This window comes from Vulpes vulpes, chromosome 1 (assembly GCF_048418805.1).
Source record: "Vulpes vulpes isolate BD-2025 chromosome 1, VulVul3, whole genome shotgun sequence".
NCBI lineage: Eukaryota > Metazoa > Chordata > Mammalia > Carnivora > Canidae > Vulpes > Vulpes vulpes.
Genome location: NC_132780.1, coordinates 122827186 through 122849364, shown reverse-complemented (window position 1 = coordinate 122849364; position 22179 = coordinate 122827186). Strand labels below are relative to the sequence as shown.

Genomic DNA, 22179 nt, shown 5'->3' with positions numbered 1-22179 from the left:
CATTAATAATCATATCTCTAAGTTATAGATAGCTTTAATGTTTCTTTCGGCATGTTGACTTTCAAGTTTTGCATTTGAATACCTAATTTTCTACATTAATACCTTGCATAACAGGGAAGTTTGAGTTGGAAACTATTTCATCCATAAAAGCAATGATAGGGAATCTTTAAATTGATAATCATTGACCACCAAAGAACAACATACATTACAAAATAATTTAGGTATTTCCTCCAGAGAGAAAACTCTTTAAAAAAAATTTTTTTTAAATTTATTTATTCATGAAAGACACACAGAGAGAGAAAGAGGCAGAGACACAGGCAGAGGGAAAAGCAGGCTCCATGCAGGGAGCCCAACATGGGACTCGAGTCTGGGACTCCAGGATCACACCCTGGGCCGAAGGCAGGTGCCAAACCACTGAGCAACCCAGGGATCCCTGAGAAAACTCTTCTTTTGAAATTTTAAAAGAAGGGTCTAAAAGTTCCATTAAAAATTATAAAATTTTTACTTCAGATTACAATCCAGTATAATATACTTCTAAATTGTTTTACTCGGGGAGAAATATGAGGAAAGTAAGAATAAGTGAAAGTGAAGAAGAGGGAAAACAGCTAATGGAAAGACTTAAACATAGAAGATAATATACGGACAAAGAAACCGACAGGCTCATAAAGTTTTCTTTTCATAAAGAGAACACTGAGAAAAAACATAGTAAGAGAGCGACAAGTACTTACAAATGCACAACTGAGATGGTCACATACTATCTTTTATGTGGTAATATTTCCATCTTGTGGCCTTTTAGGGTATTTCCTCCAAAGGATTTTAAAGTCAAACTGTTGCTCATTTTAAGGATAAGTGGGAACCACCTCTCAGCCCATACTCTAATGGTTAATTGAAATAAACCAAAGACCAGAGACTAGAACCCGCCCCCCCACACTGTTGTCTAGGATCTCCAGATCTTACACATGGCATCACAGCCCAGAGGGAAAATGGGATGGGATGTACAAAGCACCTCATCTACACAGGGGTGAATGAGGGATGGTTTACACACATAAGGAGACTATTGTTTCTTGCCCACTTCCTGTACTAAGAGTGTTGGGAAGATCCAGGACCAATTCCTTTCTTTAACCTCAGCAATATTTTCTTATCTACCTTCCATCTCTTTTGGTTTTCACCCTAATTCCCCCCCTCTCCAAATCCCAATAGTACTGGCAATTCCTGGAAAGATCAATTCCATTTGACTACAGTTATCACCATGGTTCTGTCGTGATGCATACCTATGTTTTGACTAGTGAGTGGTTGGTGTACTGTGGGGGAAAGTAGGAAGCATGCCTTATGCACAATCATCCTGAGAAAAGGAAGAAGGTGGTTCTGTACTTACTTGTTCACATGATGTTCCATACAAATCTGATTGTTGCATGTAACACAGGCTTATATAATCAGAGCCTAGTGTACCTGGGCCAGAGTGATTGGTCCAAGGATGGGTTGTTGTTGGGTTGAACACTTCTCTGCAAGGACTCCAGTTGTCAGGTCAAATCAGCTAGATTTCTATTCTTTCTTTCATTTATTCTACACATACTCACGTGTCAGATGTTCTGAACACAGTGCTGAACAGTACAGTGGAGAAATCAGAGTGAGGAGAGAGTTGAGGAGCAGTGGAGAAGGACTTGGGGTCTCCAGGGTGGTCAGAAGGGAATTGTGTGTTGCGTGCTCATAAAGTATCTGTTAGTGATACTTTAAGGCATATGAATGGATTGACACATTTTAGGGGGAGCAAAAGTCAACAAAAGAAAAAAACTTGTGATTGACCCAATTTAACCAGAAGCTTAATTAATAAAAATCTATTTCAGCCAACTGAAGAGTTATGGAAGCTTAAGTTGGGTATTAAATGGCAAAAATGAGGAAGAAAGAGTGGTCATAAAAATGTGTGCGGGAGTATGACTTGAAAAGAGCTCTAGGAGAAAGTGGGTTTTGAGAAAGTTAAAACTTCATGGCGGACAGTGGATACAGGAGACAAAAAATGATGGCCCTTCAGGTGTGGGATATGATCTAAACAAAAATGCCAAAACCTCCCAGATGCTTTGTGGAGAGGTGCCAGGCAGGTTGGCTCATAAGAGAATTGAGAGAAGGTGGGGGTCAAATTCCAGGCTGAGATACTTGGATTAGATTATATATACTTTATGGGTGATAAGGTTCCATGTAGGTCTTCATAATGAGAATGAATAATTGTCTGTCCAGTTCCTGAGAGAGACATGGCCAATATCTTAAATTCCAGAATGCCCACCAAACTGCCTGGGTTCCTGAGGCTTAAAGGAGACTTGCAAGTACATGGGGCATTTTGGCCAATGACCACATGTTATTCCTCCCTAGAGCTTCAGCCCTATTTTCCTATCTGTCTCCTCTCCTGGATGAATTGTGCCAGACTGTGTGTGAGCCAGGAGGGCACATCTTAACCTATACTAGGGTCAGCTGACGTGTCTGTGTGGTGGATGTTCGTTTCAGCTGCTTTGCTTCTTTCTTTTTTTTCGCTCCTTTTGGTAATGGCATCCTGATTTCCCTTTAGGGATCCACTCCCTCTCTTACTCTTAGTCTATATAGTTGGAAAAGATTCCACTCCTAGCTTCAAGGATGGATATGTAATCCTGGACTGGTCAATCAATGTGATTTCTGGGACTTTTATAAAAGATTCTGGGAGGTAAGAGCCTAACAGTAAAGATTTTATGAGCCTGAAGCTACTGTAGAGGCTAAAAACTGCAACCCCTCAGGGATAAGGAACAGAGATGGAGATGAAAGCATTTACTTGTATGGAATACTTCTATGACTTTCAGCATTATGAGCTACTAATAACACAAGTTTCTTCTGTTTAAGCCAATTTGATTTGGGTTTTCTACTGTATGGAACTAAAAGTCCCAGTCTTAACTACAGCCTCCTTCTTGCAGCTTTTTTCCCATATGCCAAGCTTTGGTCTTGACCATCTGGATCTTACTTCCTTGTTTGGAGAGGAGCTACTGAAGAACAAAATTGTCAAATTACACACTGGAAACCTCTTTCCCCTTCAACCTCACCCTGGTCCTATAGGCTTTTCAAGAGCTGGAGTCTTCCTTTCGGGGGACGTGGAAGGGAAAGGAGGAAAGACAACAGTATTTACTGAAAGATTGTCCTTTTATTCCTCCTTTTAAAAACGCCATTCCTTATCACCATGGCTCCTGAAGTCTTTTTTGTTTTTAATTGTCATTAGAACTCCTCTTTTTTTTATTTTTGCCAGGGTGTAGGAAGGGGGTGGTACATTGCAAGTAAGGAAACTTTAAGTATCTCATGGAGGTGAGAAACTTTAGTCAGCAGTGACACCTGAGTGAGATTTTTCCCACACAAAGGGCTAAGAAGTACTTGTGGCACTGGCACATTTTGCCACCCTAGACAGTCACTCTCGATCCCATGGGAGTCTCTAAAATGACTAACAACATAGACTGTACATTCTTTGTTTCTTGCTATCCTTTCCCAAGGGTCTGTGGTAGCTGGCTTCTACATACACAGTTGTTGTAGTTATCATTTTTAATCGAAATGATTGCTTAGAGGCATTCTGAAATACTACCGTAACAATCATCTATTTAGAGCTTGAAAATTTATAAATTGCTCTCACGTGTGTCATCACATTCCATCTTCAAAAGAATCTTGGGTTGAAAGTAGGCTAGATATTAGGTCCATTTTATAGATGAAGAGACTGACTTCAAGCAGTAGCTTGCCAAGGATGATGTAGCTAGTAAATGCAAGAGCTGAAGCTGGAGGCTGGGTCATTCAACTCATACTCAGGAACGTCCCCATCCCCTCCCCCTAACGATCATGCACTCCTGATAGGTCAGTCTGGAACTGAGGAAAATAAAAAAGAGTGTAGAACAAGGTTTCGTTGAAAAAATCAAGGTACTATGCAAGACATGAACAGTTATGTAGGATTTAAGTCAGGTCAGACTTTTATCTTCAGAAGTTCTATGAAATGAAGATTATGATGTCTCTCTTACATGTAATTCATTCAAAAATACAAAACAAGACTACTATAAAATGAGTGTAGGAACTCCACCTTCATCTAATTATTTTCTATGATAAATACTTCAGTGTTTCTTTTTGAAATATCCAATATCAAATCTTTTTAAGAAGAATTTTTTTCCTGTGCCCTTGATTTGCTTGTGAGCTAAGATTAGTTGGCTTATTGGGTGAATAATAATATGGTAAAAGTAGTGGCTAAACACAATAACTCTAGTTGTATGCCCCTCAGTGTATGGAATATAGTGGGTGCTCAAAAATATTTGTTATAAGGGAACAATATCTGTAATTTAAACATTGTAAAAATACTCCACACAGTATTAAATCTGTTCCAGGATATTTAAAAACCTTTTGGGGTTATACTCTAGGTATTCTGAACCACTGGATTAAAGAACAGTTGAGCCAAGGGTTTAAAGAGATAATCAAATTAAATGACTATCAATTTATCAAATATCTGAGTCAGATGCTCAGATATTTGAAAAGGCAATCTGAATCCAAAGCTACATATAGCAACACCATTTAGCTATTGCCTTTTTGAGATAACCACTTTATCTGTCTTGTTCAGATCCACCCAACTCTGCCTTAATACACAGTGAACTGCCATCTAAGTGAAGGATGTACCTGCCAAGCCTCAACCTTCTTAATATCAGCACAGGAACCGTTGGTGAAGAGCCCTCTCCCAGGTAAGCATGTATATATATCTTGCAGGGCATGAGCAATGGAATAGACTGCTAAGTAGACATTGTAGGATATCCGTAAGTGTGTATAATCCATATAAGGGGTCTCCACACTGCTGATGTTCTCATCCCCTGTACAAAGAGGTCGGAAGGCAGTGGAGCTGTTGCTTATCCTGCCACCACCTTCTTCGTGACCTCTCAGGAAAGTGTCCATGGATAAAGGCCCTTTAGCACCTTCTTGGAGGTGGCAGTTAAATGTTTCTTCCCAAAACTCCTTGGCAAAACCGTTGTGGACAGACTTTCTGGGATGGACTTTCTGCAGGAATTCCCGGAAACCTGGGATCTGCCCAGCCTTCAAAGCAAATCCAATGGTACCTCCAACCACATGGAAGTACTCGGGCATGGCAATCAAGGAAGAGCTGGCCCAGGCCTCACTGGCCAGCCAGATCCTTCCTGTGATATTTCGCCGGACGATCTCCTTGATGAGGGGTTCAAGGTCTGGGCCACTGGAGAAAACAACAATGACTTTGGCTGTGGAATTCTGGATCACCTCTACCACTTGCTGAATCTCTTCCTCATCAGAGTACTGGGAGATGAGTTCACTGAAGTCGATGCAGATGTCCCTCTCCTCTGCTTCCTCTCGGAACTTCTCAATCCCTGGCCGGCCGTAGTCATCATCAGCTGCAATAGTGCCCACCCAGTTCCAGCGGAAATACTCAATAATGTCTGCCATGGCAGTGGCCTGGTGTTCATCATTGGGGATGGTACGGAGGAAGGACTTGAACTGATTCTTATTGCTGAGGAGTCTGCTGGAGGAGGCATAGCTGACCTGGAAAGAACACAGGATGAATGAGTGAGTGAGATTCCAGTGAGTGAGGCTGTGTGGACGTGGTTTTTGAGCATTCATTAATTTAATTTATCAAAACATGCTGTTCACTGCAGATGGGATGAAAGGGTGAAGACAGCCAGAACCTGTTCCTCTCCAGTGTGAGCACTCAACATCTGCCAGTCTTTGAGGGAATGTTCTAGTTCTCAGTGGGTGATTCACAATACAACCTTCAGAAATGGGTCTGGCTGTAAAGTCAACCCAACAATAGTAGAATCTACTTGTTCTTTCAAGGAGAGCCTTCTACACTGTTCCATAGTTGGTTGCAACTTCCCCTGTGCTGCCTCATTGGTTATATCTATGGACACATCTATTTCCCGTTAGGTTCATGTTCTAGCCTAAATGTTTTAGCTTCCCCTATACTATGACGAACACTTTGTCCATGACTCACTTCTGGAAGGAATCAGGTTCCCTATGGGTTATAAACCAAAGGTTCTTCAGAGAAGCCCGAAGGGTCCTCTTTCCTATTTTGCCTAGTTTCTCTCTTTCAGTCTCCATTTATTCCCTCTCTTGGTAATGAAACAGTGTTTAATATCTCTTGTTTTCCAGTTTTCTAGACAGATTTTAAAGGAAACACAGTTGAAAAAATTGGGGGGGGGGATGTCTTTTTAATATTTCTCACCAGTTAAAACAATTAGTTTTCTATGTTCAGCATTTTAAAATGAATTTTCCAATGTATTCCTTCTTATCAATGAATAGTTTCTACATCAAAAACATGAAAGACATTGGCGTATGAAAGATCAGGGCCAGGGCACCAGGGTGGCTCAGTCAGTTGAGTGCCTGATTCTGGATTTTGGTTCAGGTCATGATATCAGGGTTGTGAGATCAAGCCCTGCATTTGGCTCTGTGCTGGGCATGGTGCCTGCTTCAGATTTCTCTCTCCCCCTTCCTCTCCCTCTGCCCTTCCCTTTCTAGCACCTCTAGGCCAACTTTGCTAAAGAGCATGATTTTTCTGATAAAAGCTTTGATTTTGAAAGTTACAATATGAAATCGACTTTTTCTTTTATCAGAATAAGCCCCTTGCTGTTATGAGAGTTCATGAGGTGTAGGTAGTTAGATTAAGTAATTTGTTGAGATGTTATTGTTTTAACAGAGCTCTACTTGCAGACCCAGACAACAGGCTTCTGAATCATATTTTTGCAAATGAAAAACCTACTTGGGCATTTTGTAAATTCATCCATTACTGCTTACTTCTTTGGAAAAATGGGCTGAAAAGCATTTTAAAAGGATTAAAGTTACACACATATATATATCTACTATGGATATGTTTCTCTTAAAATGCATTTATAATAGTTGCCCAGTTAAAAAAAAAAAACAACTAGAAACATGGGGATAAATGCTACCTCATTATCTGTCCTCCCAACCAACAAACAAAACAGAACAAAACAAAAAACCCTTAAAAATACACAAAACTTTTGTTATTGTAAGAGGGGAGAATTTTATGAATGATTCAGAAAACTTCTAACCATAACTGTCCTGCTGGGCTGCTTATTCCGTCCACTTGATGGCATGAGTGGCATAAGAAATACCCCTGGGCCTTGCCCCTACCCTGCACAGCAGTGGCTGCCAACTCTGCTGCATATTAGGATTACCTTGGGAGCTTTCAAAACTGCCACCCAGACTGCATCTCGTATCAATGAAAACAGGATCTCCGTTTCACTCATACGGGGAATATAAAAAATAATGAAAGGGGAAGGAGGGTAACTGAGTGGAAAAATTAGAGAGGAAGACAAACCATGAGAGACTCCTAACTCTGGGAAACAAAGGGTTGTGGTAGGGGAGGTGGGAGAGGGTTAGGGGGTGGGGGTGGGGGGTGGGGATGGGGTGACTAAGGAGGGCACTAGATGAGATGAGCACTGGGTGTTATACTATATGTTGGCAAATCGAACTTAAATAAAAACAAATGAAAAACAAAACAAAACACCAGGATCTCCGGGGTAAGAGACCCAAACATCCGTATTTTTAAAGCTCCCCGTGTGATTCCAACTTGCAGTCACAGCAGAGAACCACTGCTGTAGATACACTCAACAATGTTTTGACTGAGAATTATTATAGCTTTCACAACACTTTTATAATTCGAATTTAGCTTAACCTTGTCTTTCATCCAAACCACAAAGAATCAAAACCTTTACTTTTGGTTCTTTATTTACTTGGTGGCAATTATATCTTGTGCCTCTTGGCTCCAACAACTTACTTTAACAGTGTATTTAAAAAAAATACTGTACAATATGCCAAATTCATAAGATGCATATTTGCATACTGCCCAACACATTTACTGATAGGGGCATTGTTAGATCATTTTGCATAAAAGTTATAGAGCCAGGGCTTCCCCATGGGAAATACCTTTAATTCCCTGAAGTAAGGATTCGGGAAATGATGACAAGACTTTTTTAGTTGCCACATGCATATAAAAGGATAACGTCTACCACCAAGGAAATGGAGACTCCCAACATATAAATGTGAATTTCTCAAAGGTACTCCTACAAATTTGAAACATTAGACACTGAAAAAGATAAATTCAATTGTGATGCATAATTTAAAAATTGATATAAAGGATGTTCAAAATTGAGCCGATTCTCCCCTCAATGGACATTTAGGTTGTTTCCAATTTTTCACTATTATAAAAATGATGTCATATATCTATGAATATTAACATGACAAAAGCTTTACTTCATAGGGGAAAAATATGCAACTTTGAACAAATGTTCATCAAAACATTTGTTTCAGTGAACCGTTTACTAGTATTTGAGACATCTCCTCACCTGGGTTGAATTCCTGCAGGATGGACACTATTGATTCATATATGCTCTATAAATATTTGTTGAATGAAACAGAATTTTTTCCATTTCTAGAACATGCAAGACAATGATTAAGTTCCTGTTCTGTGAGAAAGTATACTCCGCTTCCCCCTGAGCTAAACTTTCAACCAGAAGATAGAGAGGCAGACTTTTAAGGGAATAGGACTAAGGACAGATATTTTGAGTTGAAAGGTGGGGTTTACATCATATGGTTTCATTCCTTTTAGTAAAGTCAGAAGAATGGCCATTTATTAAATAAAGGAAGGGAGTGGAAAGTAAATGACTGAACACTTTGATAAAAAAGACAAAGTTCTATACACAGTATATTTAAAAGAATTTTGGGAGAGTTGTGAAGGTTTAGTTGACATGGTTGATGCTGGGGTCTCAGAAATCCCAAATGGTCATGATACAGTGCCCTGACTAATTTAAAGGTCTTTTATGCTAATGTAAAGCCAGAGGTGGGAAAACAGCAAGCTGTAGGGACACTGGGCATGGCAGTCCTTTGAGTCCTGATTCCTGTTTACACTGCTGCCCCATCTAAGAAGACCTGTGTACCTGGGGGATGTAGAAGAGGCCCAGCAGGTTTGCCACAGCCGTGGAGATGCCCGAGCCAGTTGCTCCCACCACAGCGATAGTAGAGGGGATATGCTCTGAGCAGTTGCAGAACTCGTCAAGGTTCAGAGAATCAATTTTATTCTGTGCCACAAAACTCAGAGTGGCCTCCAAGGCTTTAGAAACGGTGTTGCAAGTGTCAAATATTCTGTATCCCAGTGTCATGTTGGGAAGAAGGGCTGGGCTGCTGTTTATTTCCTCGATGGCAAATATCATTGCTTGTAACCAACGAAACCCGCGGAAATTGTACCTGGAAGAAAGAAGAAATGGAAGGAAATGGGAAGCTTTCTGATCAATCGCTTGAGGATGGGGACTGAGCAAGGCTGGGTTTGAATCATGGCTCTGTTACTCTTTGGTTTCACGGTGTGTTCTTTGAGACTCAGACAATGGGGACAATGGTCAAGCATTGTAACATGGGGACAATGCTTACCTTATATGGTGGCTGTGAACCTGAGATAATTATGCAAAATTCTCAGCCTGGTGCCTTACATAGAAGGAGCAATGATAGCACAAAGGTTGTTATTAGAATAGAATGAATAATTTGTATCTGCTCCATCCAGCAAAGAGTTTGAAGTTGCTGATATGAAGTATTAAAAAATAATACAGAGATTTGTAAAAAAGGATTAGGGAAAATATAAAGAAGATTAGGATTTTTAATAGGTGGGAGCCTAAAAGTAACTTCAGATTTGCAGAGTCACAAATTTAGATTATGACATTACTAGAGGTCAAAGGGGAAAGGGAAATGATAGATCTCATCTTTGTAAACTAACGAATATTTGTAGGAAGGCTGTTTTTGGTGGTTATTTTGGGGTGGTGGAGTGATGGGTTTTATAAATGGGCTTTTGGTTTATTTATATAATGTTATAAAAAATGAGCGTGCATTGCTTTTCAAAGAACATTATTTTAAATAAATATCAAGCAGATTAAACAAAGAGAAGTAGGGTTAGTGACTTAGTTTTCACTCTCCCAGGATCTGGCTCAGAGCGAGGACTAGGTAAGTGTGTTGAATCAGTGTGTCAGTCCCCAAAGGGGGAAATGTAATAACTCCACAGGCTTTTTCTTTATGTGGTAGGTTACTTGAACTCAATGACAGGAGGTAAGAAATACAATTTGCTATACTCCACTCTATTGTGTAGGTTTTTAACTTTTAATGTGTTTTCTCTTAGTCATTTTCTTTATCCATCACTTTTTTGTTTAGCTATTTGTTTTAACCCTGAAAAGTTACGAGAGGTTATAGAATATTTCTTTACATAAAATACTTATACTGATTTTACTATCTTTCTTTAACATAACTTAAAAATATAGTATTTCGGGGCTTCTTACTTGATCTTAGGAATATACGTAGCACATGTGCAATTCTGTTCAGTAGGGCACCTGTCCACATGGGATGTATGAGGGGATATAATTAGCCTAACTGAAATTCTGTACTTAGTTTTCTGTATTCATGAGAAAAATGTAAAAATGTTATCTAATTTTCCAAATTCGAACATGAACAGAAATCGTTTTGTTGGAGCAATTAGTTTTCATTTTCATTTTTCAGCAATCAAGAAGAGCAGAAAAAGTGCTGGATCCCTTTCGAATGTTGCAAGTCTTAGAGAGAAAGTGGTATTTTCTCTTAGAAGTTGGGTAAAGACTTGGGGTACAGTCATGGTCTCTGATATCTTTGTGAAGGGAGGTGATACATAGTCCATTCTACTCTGCAGAAGTCAGATCTTGTTTGATGGAATTGTGCCTAATTCTAGATGCCATATTCTATGAGAGTCGTGATAAATTAGGGAGCATTAGATGAAGGGCGATGAGAATGGTGAAGTGTCTGGAAATCATGTCATGAAGTAATTGTTCAGAAAACCAAGACTCAGGCCTGGAAAATAAGTGATTCAATGGGACATGTTAGCTGTCTTCCAATGGCTGAAGAGAGAGTTCAGTGAGAGACTTAGATTAATTCTGTGTTTTCTCCTTTGGTGTTAGGTGTATTCTGTTTTGGGTAGGAGGATTTTGGCCTTTTATAAGAAGGACCTCCAAAATATTGTGGGTTGCTTTTTGAAGATGCATGGGTTATGCCAACCACTGAGGTTTCTTTCAACCCTAAAATCCTTTTTTTGAAAAAAATGAGAGTGAGGCAACCAACACTCAGGCATTACTGACCATCAGAGCACTTAAGGTAAATGGGAGATTTTACTACTCAGATTTGTAAGACCTAAAACAAATTTCCTTCTAGGTACTTAGTCTTTCATTAGGCAACACTGCTGCCAGGTGAACAATGATGATTCAGTTACCATGTGACCAGACACATACTCCCAATAGGCCATGGATTCTTCTACTCAGTATCTTTGACATTTTACTTTTTGAAAAATTTCTTTTAAAAAGGGGAGTAGAATAATTTCAGCATGACTACCAATCACCATTTTTGAAAAGAGAAAACCAACTTTTTTTTTTGAGAGAGAGAGAGAACCAACTTTGAATAAATAAATGACTTTGGGTCTGGTAGAGTTTTTCTACAACCACCAGAAGACAAGAAGCCCTATGACTTGGGTCCTTTCCTTACCTGATACATTCCACAGACTCCGGCCTTGACTTTAGATCTTGATCTTTGGCTGCTACTCCAAAATGAATAGGAAAGAGCCCCCCAAGGATAATGTCCCCTTTCTTCTGGGCTCGTTGGTCAGGCCCATAGGCAGAAGTGCACCAGGTAATTGCCAAGAGGATCAAAGAGCAGCTGTGAAATGCCATAGTGATGCCTTCTCTCTTAGGGGGAGAGACAAGAGTGCTGGTGGTTTGGGGGCCGCTGGAACTTTCCCCCTTGGTGCAGTTCACTTCCTATAGTGGAGGCACATGTCTACAGAGTGATTAATAACAGAATGGAAGCTGTGATGTTTGAATATCCATTTTTGCCTTTGCCATCGTAGACTAGTAAGGTGGGTGGTCCTTGAGTCTTTAGAAGCCACATTGTGTAAAGAGTGTCTGTGATGCTTTCTAAAAGAAAAGAGAGACAAAATGAATGAATTCAGCTAAGCCTAAGTCCCATCTTGTTATGATGACTGCATGCAACTGACATGGCTTAGAATTTCCATTTAGAGAGGCTGAGGGGTAGCAAGAGGGGAAGCCATGACTTAGAGTCTCATTTTTATAGCACTTCATGTAAGATACAGAAAACTTTACTTGCCCATATTGGAGAAGGACTGTGTTCAGTTGTGAGGCCACATTTTAAAGAGGTCATTGGTAAGCTAAGGCCTCTACTGATGCTGTTGTTGGATTTTAATCCATTCATTCTTCTGTGTGAATATTGCACAGAATTTTCTTAGTAGAAGCAGTTTCTTGCATTATTATAATATAAATGACATTTTATTCAGCACCTATGTTCTTACAGAAATACAGAATGAGTCATATTTAAGTTTAAATCTGGCTTTAAATCAATAAAAAATGTCAAAAAGGCCAACTAATCTATATTCGTCCCTTTTTTGTACCTTCTTATCACAGAGCTCTGGCTTCAGTTTATAATATGACACTCCATATTATAAATCAAAGGTCAGATTATGTTTAAAAGTTTCAACAGCTGGATCTAAGGAAAAGTCCTTCTGCTTTAGCATAATTATCTTAGTGGGAAATCTTTGTTCTTCTCACTCTACACCCTCTCACCCATTCTCTGGGTCAAGGTCAAATGTTGGGTAACTATACAGCTTCTCCTAAGGTTGAGGGCCAGCAATAAACTGTCAACTGGCCATCTCTACCTGGATGTCCCACACGTGCTTCCAACTTGACAGGCTCTAAACTCACCTTCCTGCTAAACTTGTTGCTACTTCCTTGTTTTTTAATGTCAGCAAATGAAGTTCCATTTACAAAGACACAAAATAAGGAGTCATCCTAGACTCCTCTCTCTCTTCCTATCATTGCCTTTCATATTCAAACAACCACCAAGTCCGGTAGACTCTGCTTCCTAAATTTCTAGAATCCATCTTCTCCTTTCCTTTTCTGAGGCCATCTTAAGTCTGCCAGCATTTCATATCTGGATTTCTGCAACTATTGCCTAATAGGCATTCCTGTCTTCAGTTTTATCCCTTTGCAATCTATCTTTGCAAATCTTAGGATGCCATGAAACACCTGGTTTGGAGCACAGGCTCTGACATTAAACCTGGCTTTGAATCATAGTCTCACTGTTTTCTAACATATGACTTAGGTAAAGTCATTTTTCTGTGATCTCAATAAAATAATGCATGGAGAGATCTTAACATAGTGTAACTAGTAAACTCCCAGAAAATGCTAGCCACAATCCAACTTTACTCTTGGTGGTCTTCTCTTTGAACTTCACACTCCAGTTATACCAAAATTCCACCAGTTCCTCAAGTACACCAGGCCTTTGTAAAATCCCAGACCACACACATGCTTTTCTCCCTCCTTGGCCCCTCTGGCCCAAACTTTGCTTGAAACACATCTACTTATCTTTCAGTTTTTAGATGCTCATGACTGTGGGTATAGCTTGGCAAACTGGGGCCTCTGTGTGAATGGAGAAAAGAACTCCTATGGGCCAGACACAACCCTGCACTAAGGCATCCAGCTTGGTAGTGAGGCACAGTTTGGATTTCCACCCATACTAATCCCTCATTGTGCAGTGAGTAACTTGTAGGACTCTTCAAGGAGGCCTTCCCTGGACCCTCAGACTAGGCAGGTCCACCTATTATAATCTTTTACATCTTGGATCTTGGAGTTCTCCTCTTCGGAGATATTTCATACTTAATTATGATTATATGCATAAATGTCTGATTCCAGAGCCCAAACCCTTAATCATTATTACATGCTGTTTCTTGCCCTATAGGGACCCCACCTTCTCCAACAACCATTCTAGCAGAGGATACTGGGATCCACGTGGAAGGAGTACCCCCACAGACACTCAACAGTCATGGAATTGTCTCTAATAATGTCTGACCATTCATGACCTCAGGTCTGAACATCCATGATCCATCCAGAACTACCCTGGAGTAGTTCTCTGACTCTAGTTCTGCATTTAGATTTTTGGCTTCATTTCTTGGATCTTGGTCGTGCATTCATTCATACATTTAATAAGTACATGTATTAAGGACTGGAAATATAAAGGTAACAAACACATGCATGTTCCCTGCATATTATTGAACCAGGCATTTAGCATTTGTCGTGTCAGGTCCTTTATACATCCAGTGTTTTTTTAATTTCACAACTGCAGTACCAACTCCACTTTCCAGGTGGGGGAATAGATTCTCCATATATTCAGCTTACTCAAGTGAGAAATTCTGGCACTTGAATTAAGAATGCCTCAAGAACTCAGAATTTTAAGAAGTCCCGAGTAGGGTACTGAATTAGGAGAGGGAACATTATGACTGGTTAAGGTAGGTCACTAAGGCCTGTTAAATTTTTCCTGTCAAAGATTAACTACTTGGAGAAGTTTATTAACTTCATTAGTCCATTCAAGAGAAAATTCATGGCAAGAAGTAATAGATCAAGGAGAGATTTCAGGTCAATTTGCAGCAGTTAACTCCACCAGTCTAATGCAGTCTCCAAACCACCCTTTTTAGCCCAATTACGAGGGCCTAATTTGCTTTAAAGCTGAATCATTCTCGATCCTCTCTCTCTCTTTCCTCCAATATCCAATCACTTTGTCCTGCTGAATCTACCATCTCTCTCCACCCTGCCTTCTCCTTTTGATTGCTGTTGCCACCTCCTTACCCAGACTCCCACTGCCTCCCTATTTCCTTATTGCAAAAACTTTCTTTTCCTTCTACCTCACTCATGCTGTCATTGATAAGGACAATCAGGGCAGTACCAAGTGTGATCATAGCACAGTGGATTAACAATTGGAGTTCATCAATGTGACCTCAGCTTGCAGTAATGAGAATACAAAAGTTCTTGAATAATCACTAACACTTCAGTTGCAGTATCTGCAGTAGAGACATCTGATCGTATCCTTCATGTCTGTATTCCTTGTATGCCACACTAAAATCATTTTTAGCTGGGCATGTGGTTATCCAAAATAAAAGCCTCCACCCCAACTTCCTTTATAGTCATGTGTGGTCAATGGGATGTAAGCTGAAGTGCCTGTGACAGCCTCCAAGAAACTGCTTAAGAGTTAGTGTTTATCCTTTGTCCCTTCATCCCTCTACCTTCATTCTGCTGCATGGAGGTATATGTGGCAGGTGGAGCCCATCTTGAACCCTGCACCATATCTTAGGGAATGATGGTACCATGACCTGATGATTTCATGGAGCAGAACCTCCGTATCAGACTGTTTCTGGGCTCTTACACGACAGATAAAAAAGCTTCTAGCAGTTTAAGTCATTATTATATTTCGTCTTACTGTAGCTATATCAAGTATCTATCCAAAAGTCACAAGTAAACTCCTTTGTTTTCCTTACTATAAGTTCATTTCATTTAAATCATATATAATCATGTTTGTCCTCCTGCAAAAAAGTATTGTAAACACAAGCTAAAGCTAGTATTTGTTCTTTATCTCAATGGCAGATATATTTGGAAGAAGAAATGACCCGTGTACCAGCTGGTTTTATGTTTAGAAAGCCCTTGAAATCATGAGGAGTGTTTTAGTACTAACAGATGACCGATCACTGAGTTCCTTCCTAATCCAAGAGATGTGGGATGGCAGGTCAGGGCAGACTGGTCTATGGCTCCATGGGTTCATTAATTTGCAAATTCATCTGCAATCATTTGTTCATCCAAAAACATTCATTGAGCTCCCCATATGTGTTAGACACTAGGGAGTGCAAGGCACCCAGGAGAGATAGTTGAGATTGCTGCCTCCAAGATGCTCATGGTTTAAAAGGAGACAAAGATATGTATTCTAAGTAGAATGATACAAGTGCTAGAAGGAGGCATGAAGTAGGTGTTGAAAGAATACAGGAGGAAATACTGCCAGGAGAATTAATTCAAAGTGGGGACCACATGATGTGATGAGCACTGGGTGTTATACTATATGCTGGCAAAATGAATTTAAATAAAAGAAAAACAAGCAATATATTCGTACCTAAAACAGGAAGGAAAAAAAATAATTATGTCTGTATAAAAACCCCCCAACAAAGTGGGGACCAGAAGCTTCCTGAGGGTATGGCTTGTCTCTTCTCATCACTGTAGTTTGGCACCCAGCACAATGCCTAGAACTTAGTATGTGCTCCACAAGTATCTGCTGAATGAATGGATGAAGCATGACCAGTAAAAACCAGGGGCTGGTTGAGCAACTGTAGGACAAAACAGAAAAGGGGTCATCCCACAAGACCAAAGGTTCCTGAGGGGAGGGTCTTCATCCTGATTAGAGCTGCATTCCCAGCACTGAACATGGAACCTGGTACTGAAAGGCGCTCAATATCTGCTGAACTTGCATTTGTCCAAAATGTTCCAGAGTCAAGGGTGAATTAACAGAGGATAGAAGGGCGAGATTAGAAGGCAACATTGCCACATTTCAATTTCCATCAAAGTAAAAATCACCCTGGCTCTTGCCCCTTGGCTTTAACATTTCCAGAAATTGTGTAACTCTAGAGAAGAATGATTTTACCAACATTTCAACTAGAGAAAACTGAAGCATAAATCTTCTGAACATAGGACCACTCAGTTAAAAAACAAAAACAGAAAAAACAAAGACCCACCAAAAACCAAAAACCAAACCACTCAGTAAATACGAGGCATGGCAAGCTCAAAAACTGCAATTTCTTGATCCGTAGGCTGCAGAAATAAAAATTCTAGGTTGCCTAGAAAAAAGGCGGTTATGAAACCAAAATTGATTTCCAGTAGAAATCATCTATCTACATAGAGTGAGTACATTGATTTGTCTGTGATTTATTATACTATAATCTTTGTCCTCTTTTGTCATACTGATCATAAAGACAACTAACAATAAGGCCTGAAGCCACCGTTGCAGAAAGGTGAAATGTGTATATTTTAATGAGGGTGAACTAGGGAAAAACCTGAGAAAGTTCAACCAATAATCACAAAATCCGTGTACCTGGCTCTGGTTACAGCTTTCTTTACCTCTTGCTGAGGACACATCCACATGTGGGTTTTTATGCACACCTGGTGTGCATTTGCTCAAGAATTAAGGACATCTTATCTGCCATCATTAATGTGACCAGCCCCAGTTCTGTGTCAGACTTCATTCCTTCTGTATTAAAGCAAGGGACATCTTGTTTAAAAATGAGGGCTCTCTTTCAGCACTGGGGGAACACAAACTGCAGAGTCACACTCAGCTGCCTCCCTCCAGCCCTGCCTGCTGTTCCCCCCGCCAGCTGCACAGTTTTTACCCTCCATCTCCCTGACAACAGGTGTGACTTTTGGAGAGTCCATGCCTCATTTAGCCCTGGTAATGGCTTAATTGAGTCGGAAAAATGCAAGGACAGGAGCGTGATAAAAACCAGCTGAGCTGGGTTCCTGTTAGGCATTGGAAAAAGCTATCAAGGAAGGGAGGAGAAAAGATGAACGAGAGTGGGGAGGAGCAGCAGGGGGAGTCAAGCAAAATGGGGAGAAAGAGCCAACACAAGGCAAATAAAGGAGGTAAGTAGGAGAGGAAATGAACATTCATTCCTGTTTACTATGAGCTCCTTGACAACATGGCCTGGTTTGTCCCGTGGCCTCGTTCTTGGCCCAGAACCCAGGGGGGGCTCCATAAATGATTACGTGAATGAACATATACATGGGCTCCCCACATCACAATAAACCATCTTAGGAGTTTGTGAAGCTACCTCAAGAAGGAAAAAAAAGAAGAAAGAAGTAGAATGAGGATTGAGGGAAGGTGAAAATTTCAGGGTTGAAAAATGATAAGAAATGCTCATTCTCTGCCATAGAATCTTTTTTCTTTTATTTAAAGATTTTATTTAGGGAGAGAGGCAGAGACAAAGGCAGAGGGAGAAGCAGGCTCCCCACGGGGGAGCTCCATATGGGACTCAATGGATCCCAGGACCAGGGATCACACCCTGAGTCCAAGGCAGACGCTCAACCGCTGAGCTGCCCAGGCACCCCTCTCTGCCACAGAACCTTATGGGTTGAAATGTAGGCTGGCTTTGGGCCTCGACATTGCCTGGCTTCCACAGGATGGAGCAAGTTCCTGGGGACACAGGCCACGAATTAAGAAATTTCTTGTCCTGAAATGATTCCCTTCATGCCTTATGTAAGCTCTGCTGATGGATGTGTGGACACCTATGGACTTTTTTTTTTTTTTTAAGGTTTTATTTATTTATTCATCAGAGACACAGGCAGAGGGAGAAGCAGGCTCCACGCAGGAAGCCCGATGTGGGACTCGATCCCGGGACCCTGGGATCATGCCCTGAGCCAAAGGCAGACGCTCAACTGCTGAGCCACCCAGGCGTCCCGACACCTATGGACTTAATGAAATGGTTCAGGTGAAAAGCAAAGAGATGCAGCTCCTGTTTTTACAAAGAAAAATGCCAGAGCTTCAAGGGCTACATGAAAAATTAATTCTGTAGAATAATGTCTTGGTATTGCCTTTCCATACTGTAAGGAGCCCCAATTAGCCAGGGTGGTGTTTTTCAGTCTGGGGTCCCAAGATGTGCTACTACAGTCTCCTCGGGTAAAATAAGTTTGGGAATTGATGTACATTTGCCTCCCAAAGTCTCTAAGAAGTCCTGCAGTAATGGTCACTAAAACCCACTCATCCCCAAATTTATTTCCACGTGGGACTCTTGCTAACAATGCTGTGAAACACAAGCTTGGGAGGGTTAACCTCGTGGAAAGCATAAAGTCCTTCACCGAAGCCTCCCCAAAAGTCTCTCTGGATGCATTTTTGAATGGGGAGGTATGTCCGTCCCCCACTGGGCATGGTTTCTTGTAATCCCAGGAATGAAATCCCAAAGGGTAGGATTGGAAAGAAGGAAGGACTGAGGAGGTGGGGGTAGCTGATGCTGACGCAGACTGCATTCATTCTCTGATCCTGGGCATCTATGTTCTGCTCCCCTCTCCTGCAGGATGTTTGCGCGGGACTCAGAAAGCTTGTACACCAAAGCCTTCCTCCCTGCCACTTGCAGCAACTCTGGCCTAGAGTCGTGTTCCCCTGGAAGGACCTTTGGAACGTGCAGTGGTGTACTGGTAACCTGGCTCTCTCTGGAGGCAAAAATAAAATAGAGAAAGAGGAAAGGGAAAAAAAATGAAAGAAAAAATGGCCTGCTTTGTAGTGTTTGCCAAATATTCCCACTATGGCAGATTTCAAGCTACCAACTTGCAAAAATCCTTGCTATTGAACCCTTGGCTCTCACGGGCTGGTTAGAAGCAGTCTGTTGCGACACACTGCTGGGACACTCTGTTGGGACACGCTGCTGGGACACAGCTCTAAGCAAATGGAAATGCTGGTCTTTGGAAAAACTGGCCCCAATTGTTTTAGGGACATTGTGAATTTCTCTTTCCTCTGTTTCCTTCTCTGCTCTGACTGGTAGGAAGCTGAAACCAAATTTGAGGCCCAGCTCTAGATAATATAGAAACCAAAGTGCATTTGTGTGTTCTAACATTACTCAGTGTATCTCTTTTTTTTCCCTATGCTTATTTCTCCCCCGTTTCGTCATCCTATTAAATCTTTCATTTTTATAAGCAATGCTAGGGATAGAAACACAAAATCCAACATCTCTCTGGGGTTTTGCTGTGGGGAGTAAGAAGTGTCCCCAGATAAAACTCCCTCTGCAGTTAGGAGGAAGGGGCCTGGGAAAGCCATTCTTGCCTCAGTAACTGAATGGGTAGATTTAAATGGATTGTTTTAGGAGACCAGGTCATTAATCTAAAATATAGAATTGTAGAGGTAGAAGGCACCTGAGAAGCAGAACTAGTTCACACTGAAACCTTTTGACACATCAATGTTTGGATCATGGTGGCCATTTTTATCAGGTGTGTAGGCCCTGGAATTCCGAAGTCACAGAAACAAACTGTGAGATTCAGCAATGAAAGGGAAGGGAAATCATTTTCTTCCCCCTCCCACCCCTCACCCCCCCGATTTGTCAGTGTGTCTTAGTAGGAGCATTTTAGGTTTATAGGAGACTAAACTTACTTTCATTTTCAGCATAAAACCTATTATGGGAATTCCTGGAGTTTTAACCGGCCCTTAGGTGCACAGAGTTGGATTAATCAGAATCCTTGGTTGGTGATACATCTTCACCATTGGTCGCTGCCTGCCCTATTTTTACTTAAGTTATTTATCTTTTATTTATTAAAATTTTTTCCCTTCATGTATCTTTCCCATTATCCTATCAAAGTTTTGCACTTTTTCTCTTCAAATTTTACGAGTTCTTTATATATTATGTATATTAGCCCTTAAGCTGTGATATATGCTACAAATATCTTCATCTAATTTGGTGGTTCTTTGATTTTATTTTACCATGCAACTTTAAAAAAAATTTTTATGTAGTCAGATTTATGAATTATTTCCCTTATTGCCCCTGAATTTTGAGTTAATGTTAGAAAACTTTTCCCTACACTGAGTTTATGAGGAACTCACTGGATTTCTTTCCATTCTATTAACTTATTTCCTTTTTTTTTTTTTTTACTTTTAGTTTCCTGGTCAGTGTAAACAGTTTTTGTGTATGGTATGAGATATGGATCTGATTTTACTTTGTTTTCAAGTGGCTGCCTAGTTGTGCCAGCAACATTTATCAAAAAGCTTATCTTAAAATAATGAATTAAATAGCCCATCTTTGCTTCTGTGGTTTAGGATGCCACCTTTATCTATTCTATTCTTGTCTGTACAGCTATTTTTATGGCAGTGGTATTTTTATGGCAGTGGCAGTAGCACCCTGTTTTTGTGTTTTGTATTTTTTTTTTTAAGTAGGCTTCATGCTGGGCTACAACATGGGGCTTGAACTCACGACCCTGAGATCAAGACTGAAGCTGAGATCAAGATTTGGACTCTTAACCAACCAAGCCATGTAAGTGCCTCAGTAGCACCCTGTTTTAATTATGGGGACTTCTAGTATAGTTTAGTACCTGGTAGGACTAGTCTACTTTTAGAGTTTTTATTTCTTTGTGTGTTCCAGGCTATTCCTACATAATTGTTTTCCCTTATAACTTTGGCATCAACTTGTCCAGCTCCATAAAACAAGCTTGTAGATATTTTTATTGGGATTGTGTTATATTGATATCTTTATGGTGTTGTCTTATTCAAGTACTTCAAGGATGCCTTTCCTTTTGTTTCGAGTCTAATTTCATGTCTTAGAAGAGTGTTTTCTCTCATTGGTTTTGTATGTTGTTAAGTTTTTTTCCTAAGTATTTAATTACCTTTGTTGCTATTATTGAGGCTTTCTTTACCATTATGTCCTCTAGCTGATTATTATTTGTGTTTATGAAAGCTATTGATTTTTGTATGCTAATTATATATGCTGATGTTTTACTGAGTTCTTTTATTATTTAAATTACTTCCATTGTTCGTTGATTCTCTTGCATTGTCTGAAGATATTTTTACTTTTTTATTGAGATAGATTGACATCTAACATCATATTAGTTTCAGATGCACAACAAAATGGTTGATATTTGTATGTATTGTGAAATGATCACAATAAGTTTAGATCCATCACCATACATGGTTATAAATTTGTTTTCTTGTGATGAGAACTTGGAAAATCAACTCTTTTAACAACTTTCAAATATACGATACATATTATTAACTATAGAGTCCCCATGTTGTACATTACATCTGATGACTTATTTTGTAACTAGAAGTTTGTACCTTTTGACCACCTTCACTTTCTTTATTTTGAAGTTATTTTTAATAACGAAAAAGCATCCTAGAGAACATTAGTAGTACCCTACCTGTAGGTTCCACTCTTGCATTCTGTGCTCCTAACTCACCCACCAAAGAAACCATCATCCTGAACCATATGTTCATCATTTCTTTGTTTTCCTCTCCACCCCCTCCAAACCCTGCTTTAAAATTTTTTCTTAAATCATAATAAAGACTGGGAAGATTCACATCAAAATGTTGAGTGATTTGTTCTCAGTGATAGAATATAGATTTCTTCCCTGTTTTGTTTTTTGGTTTTGAAACTTAAAAAAAAATGTATGATTTTTTAAATCAGTAAAGATGTGACCATAAAATGTTGTTTAAAAGGATGGCCCTGTAAATAGACATAAACTGGACATAAACATTAAACATGAAGGAAAAACATTGCAAAATGATTTTACTATCTAGTCATACTATATATACTTTTTTTTTTTA

At 40.0% G+C, this 22179-nt stretch overlaps 1 protein-coding gene and 1 long non-coding RNA gene across 4 annotated transcripts in view; one reads left to right on the top strand and one right to left on the bottom strand.

Annotated features, from left to right (window-relative positions):
• Window positions 1-21973, top strand: part of LOC140594246 (uncharacterized) — a 56103-nt gene extending 34130 nt beyond the window's left edge. The window contains exons 2-3 of the long non-coding RNA XR_011994983.1: window positions 4598-4715; window positions 18953-21973. This is a non-coding gene — a long non-coding RNA (uncharacterized lncRNA). The remainder of the gene's footprint in view (window positions 1-4597; window positions 4716-18952) is intronic.
• The window catches only part of CASR (calcium sensing receptor), a 75032-nt gene that overhangs the window by 15005 nt on the left and 37848 nt on the right, over window positions 1-22179 (bottom strand). For all 3 annotated transcript variants that reach the window (XM_025990165.2, XM_025990166.2, XM_072724848.1), the window contains exons 2-4: window positions 11551-11978; window positions 8949-9255; window positions 4654-5538 (exon numbers count right to left, since the gene is read on the bottom strand). In XM_025990165.2, coding sequence (XP_025845950.1) covers window positions 4654-5538; window positions 8949-9255; window positions 11551-11735 — 1377 coding nt within the window. In that variant the 5' untranslated portion in view covers window positions 11736-11978. The remainder of the gene's footprint in view (window positions 1-4653; window positions 5539-8948; window positions 9256-11550; window positions 11979-22179) is intronic.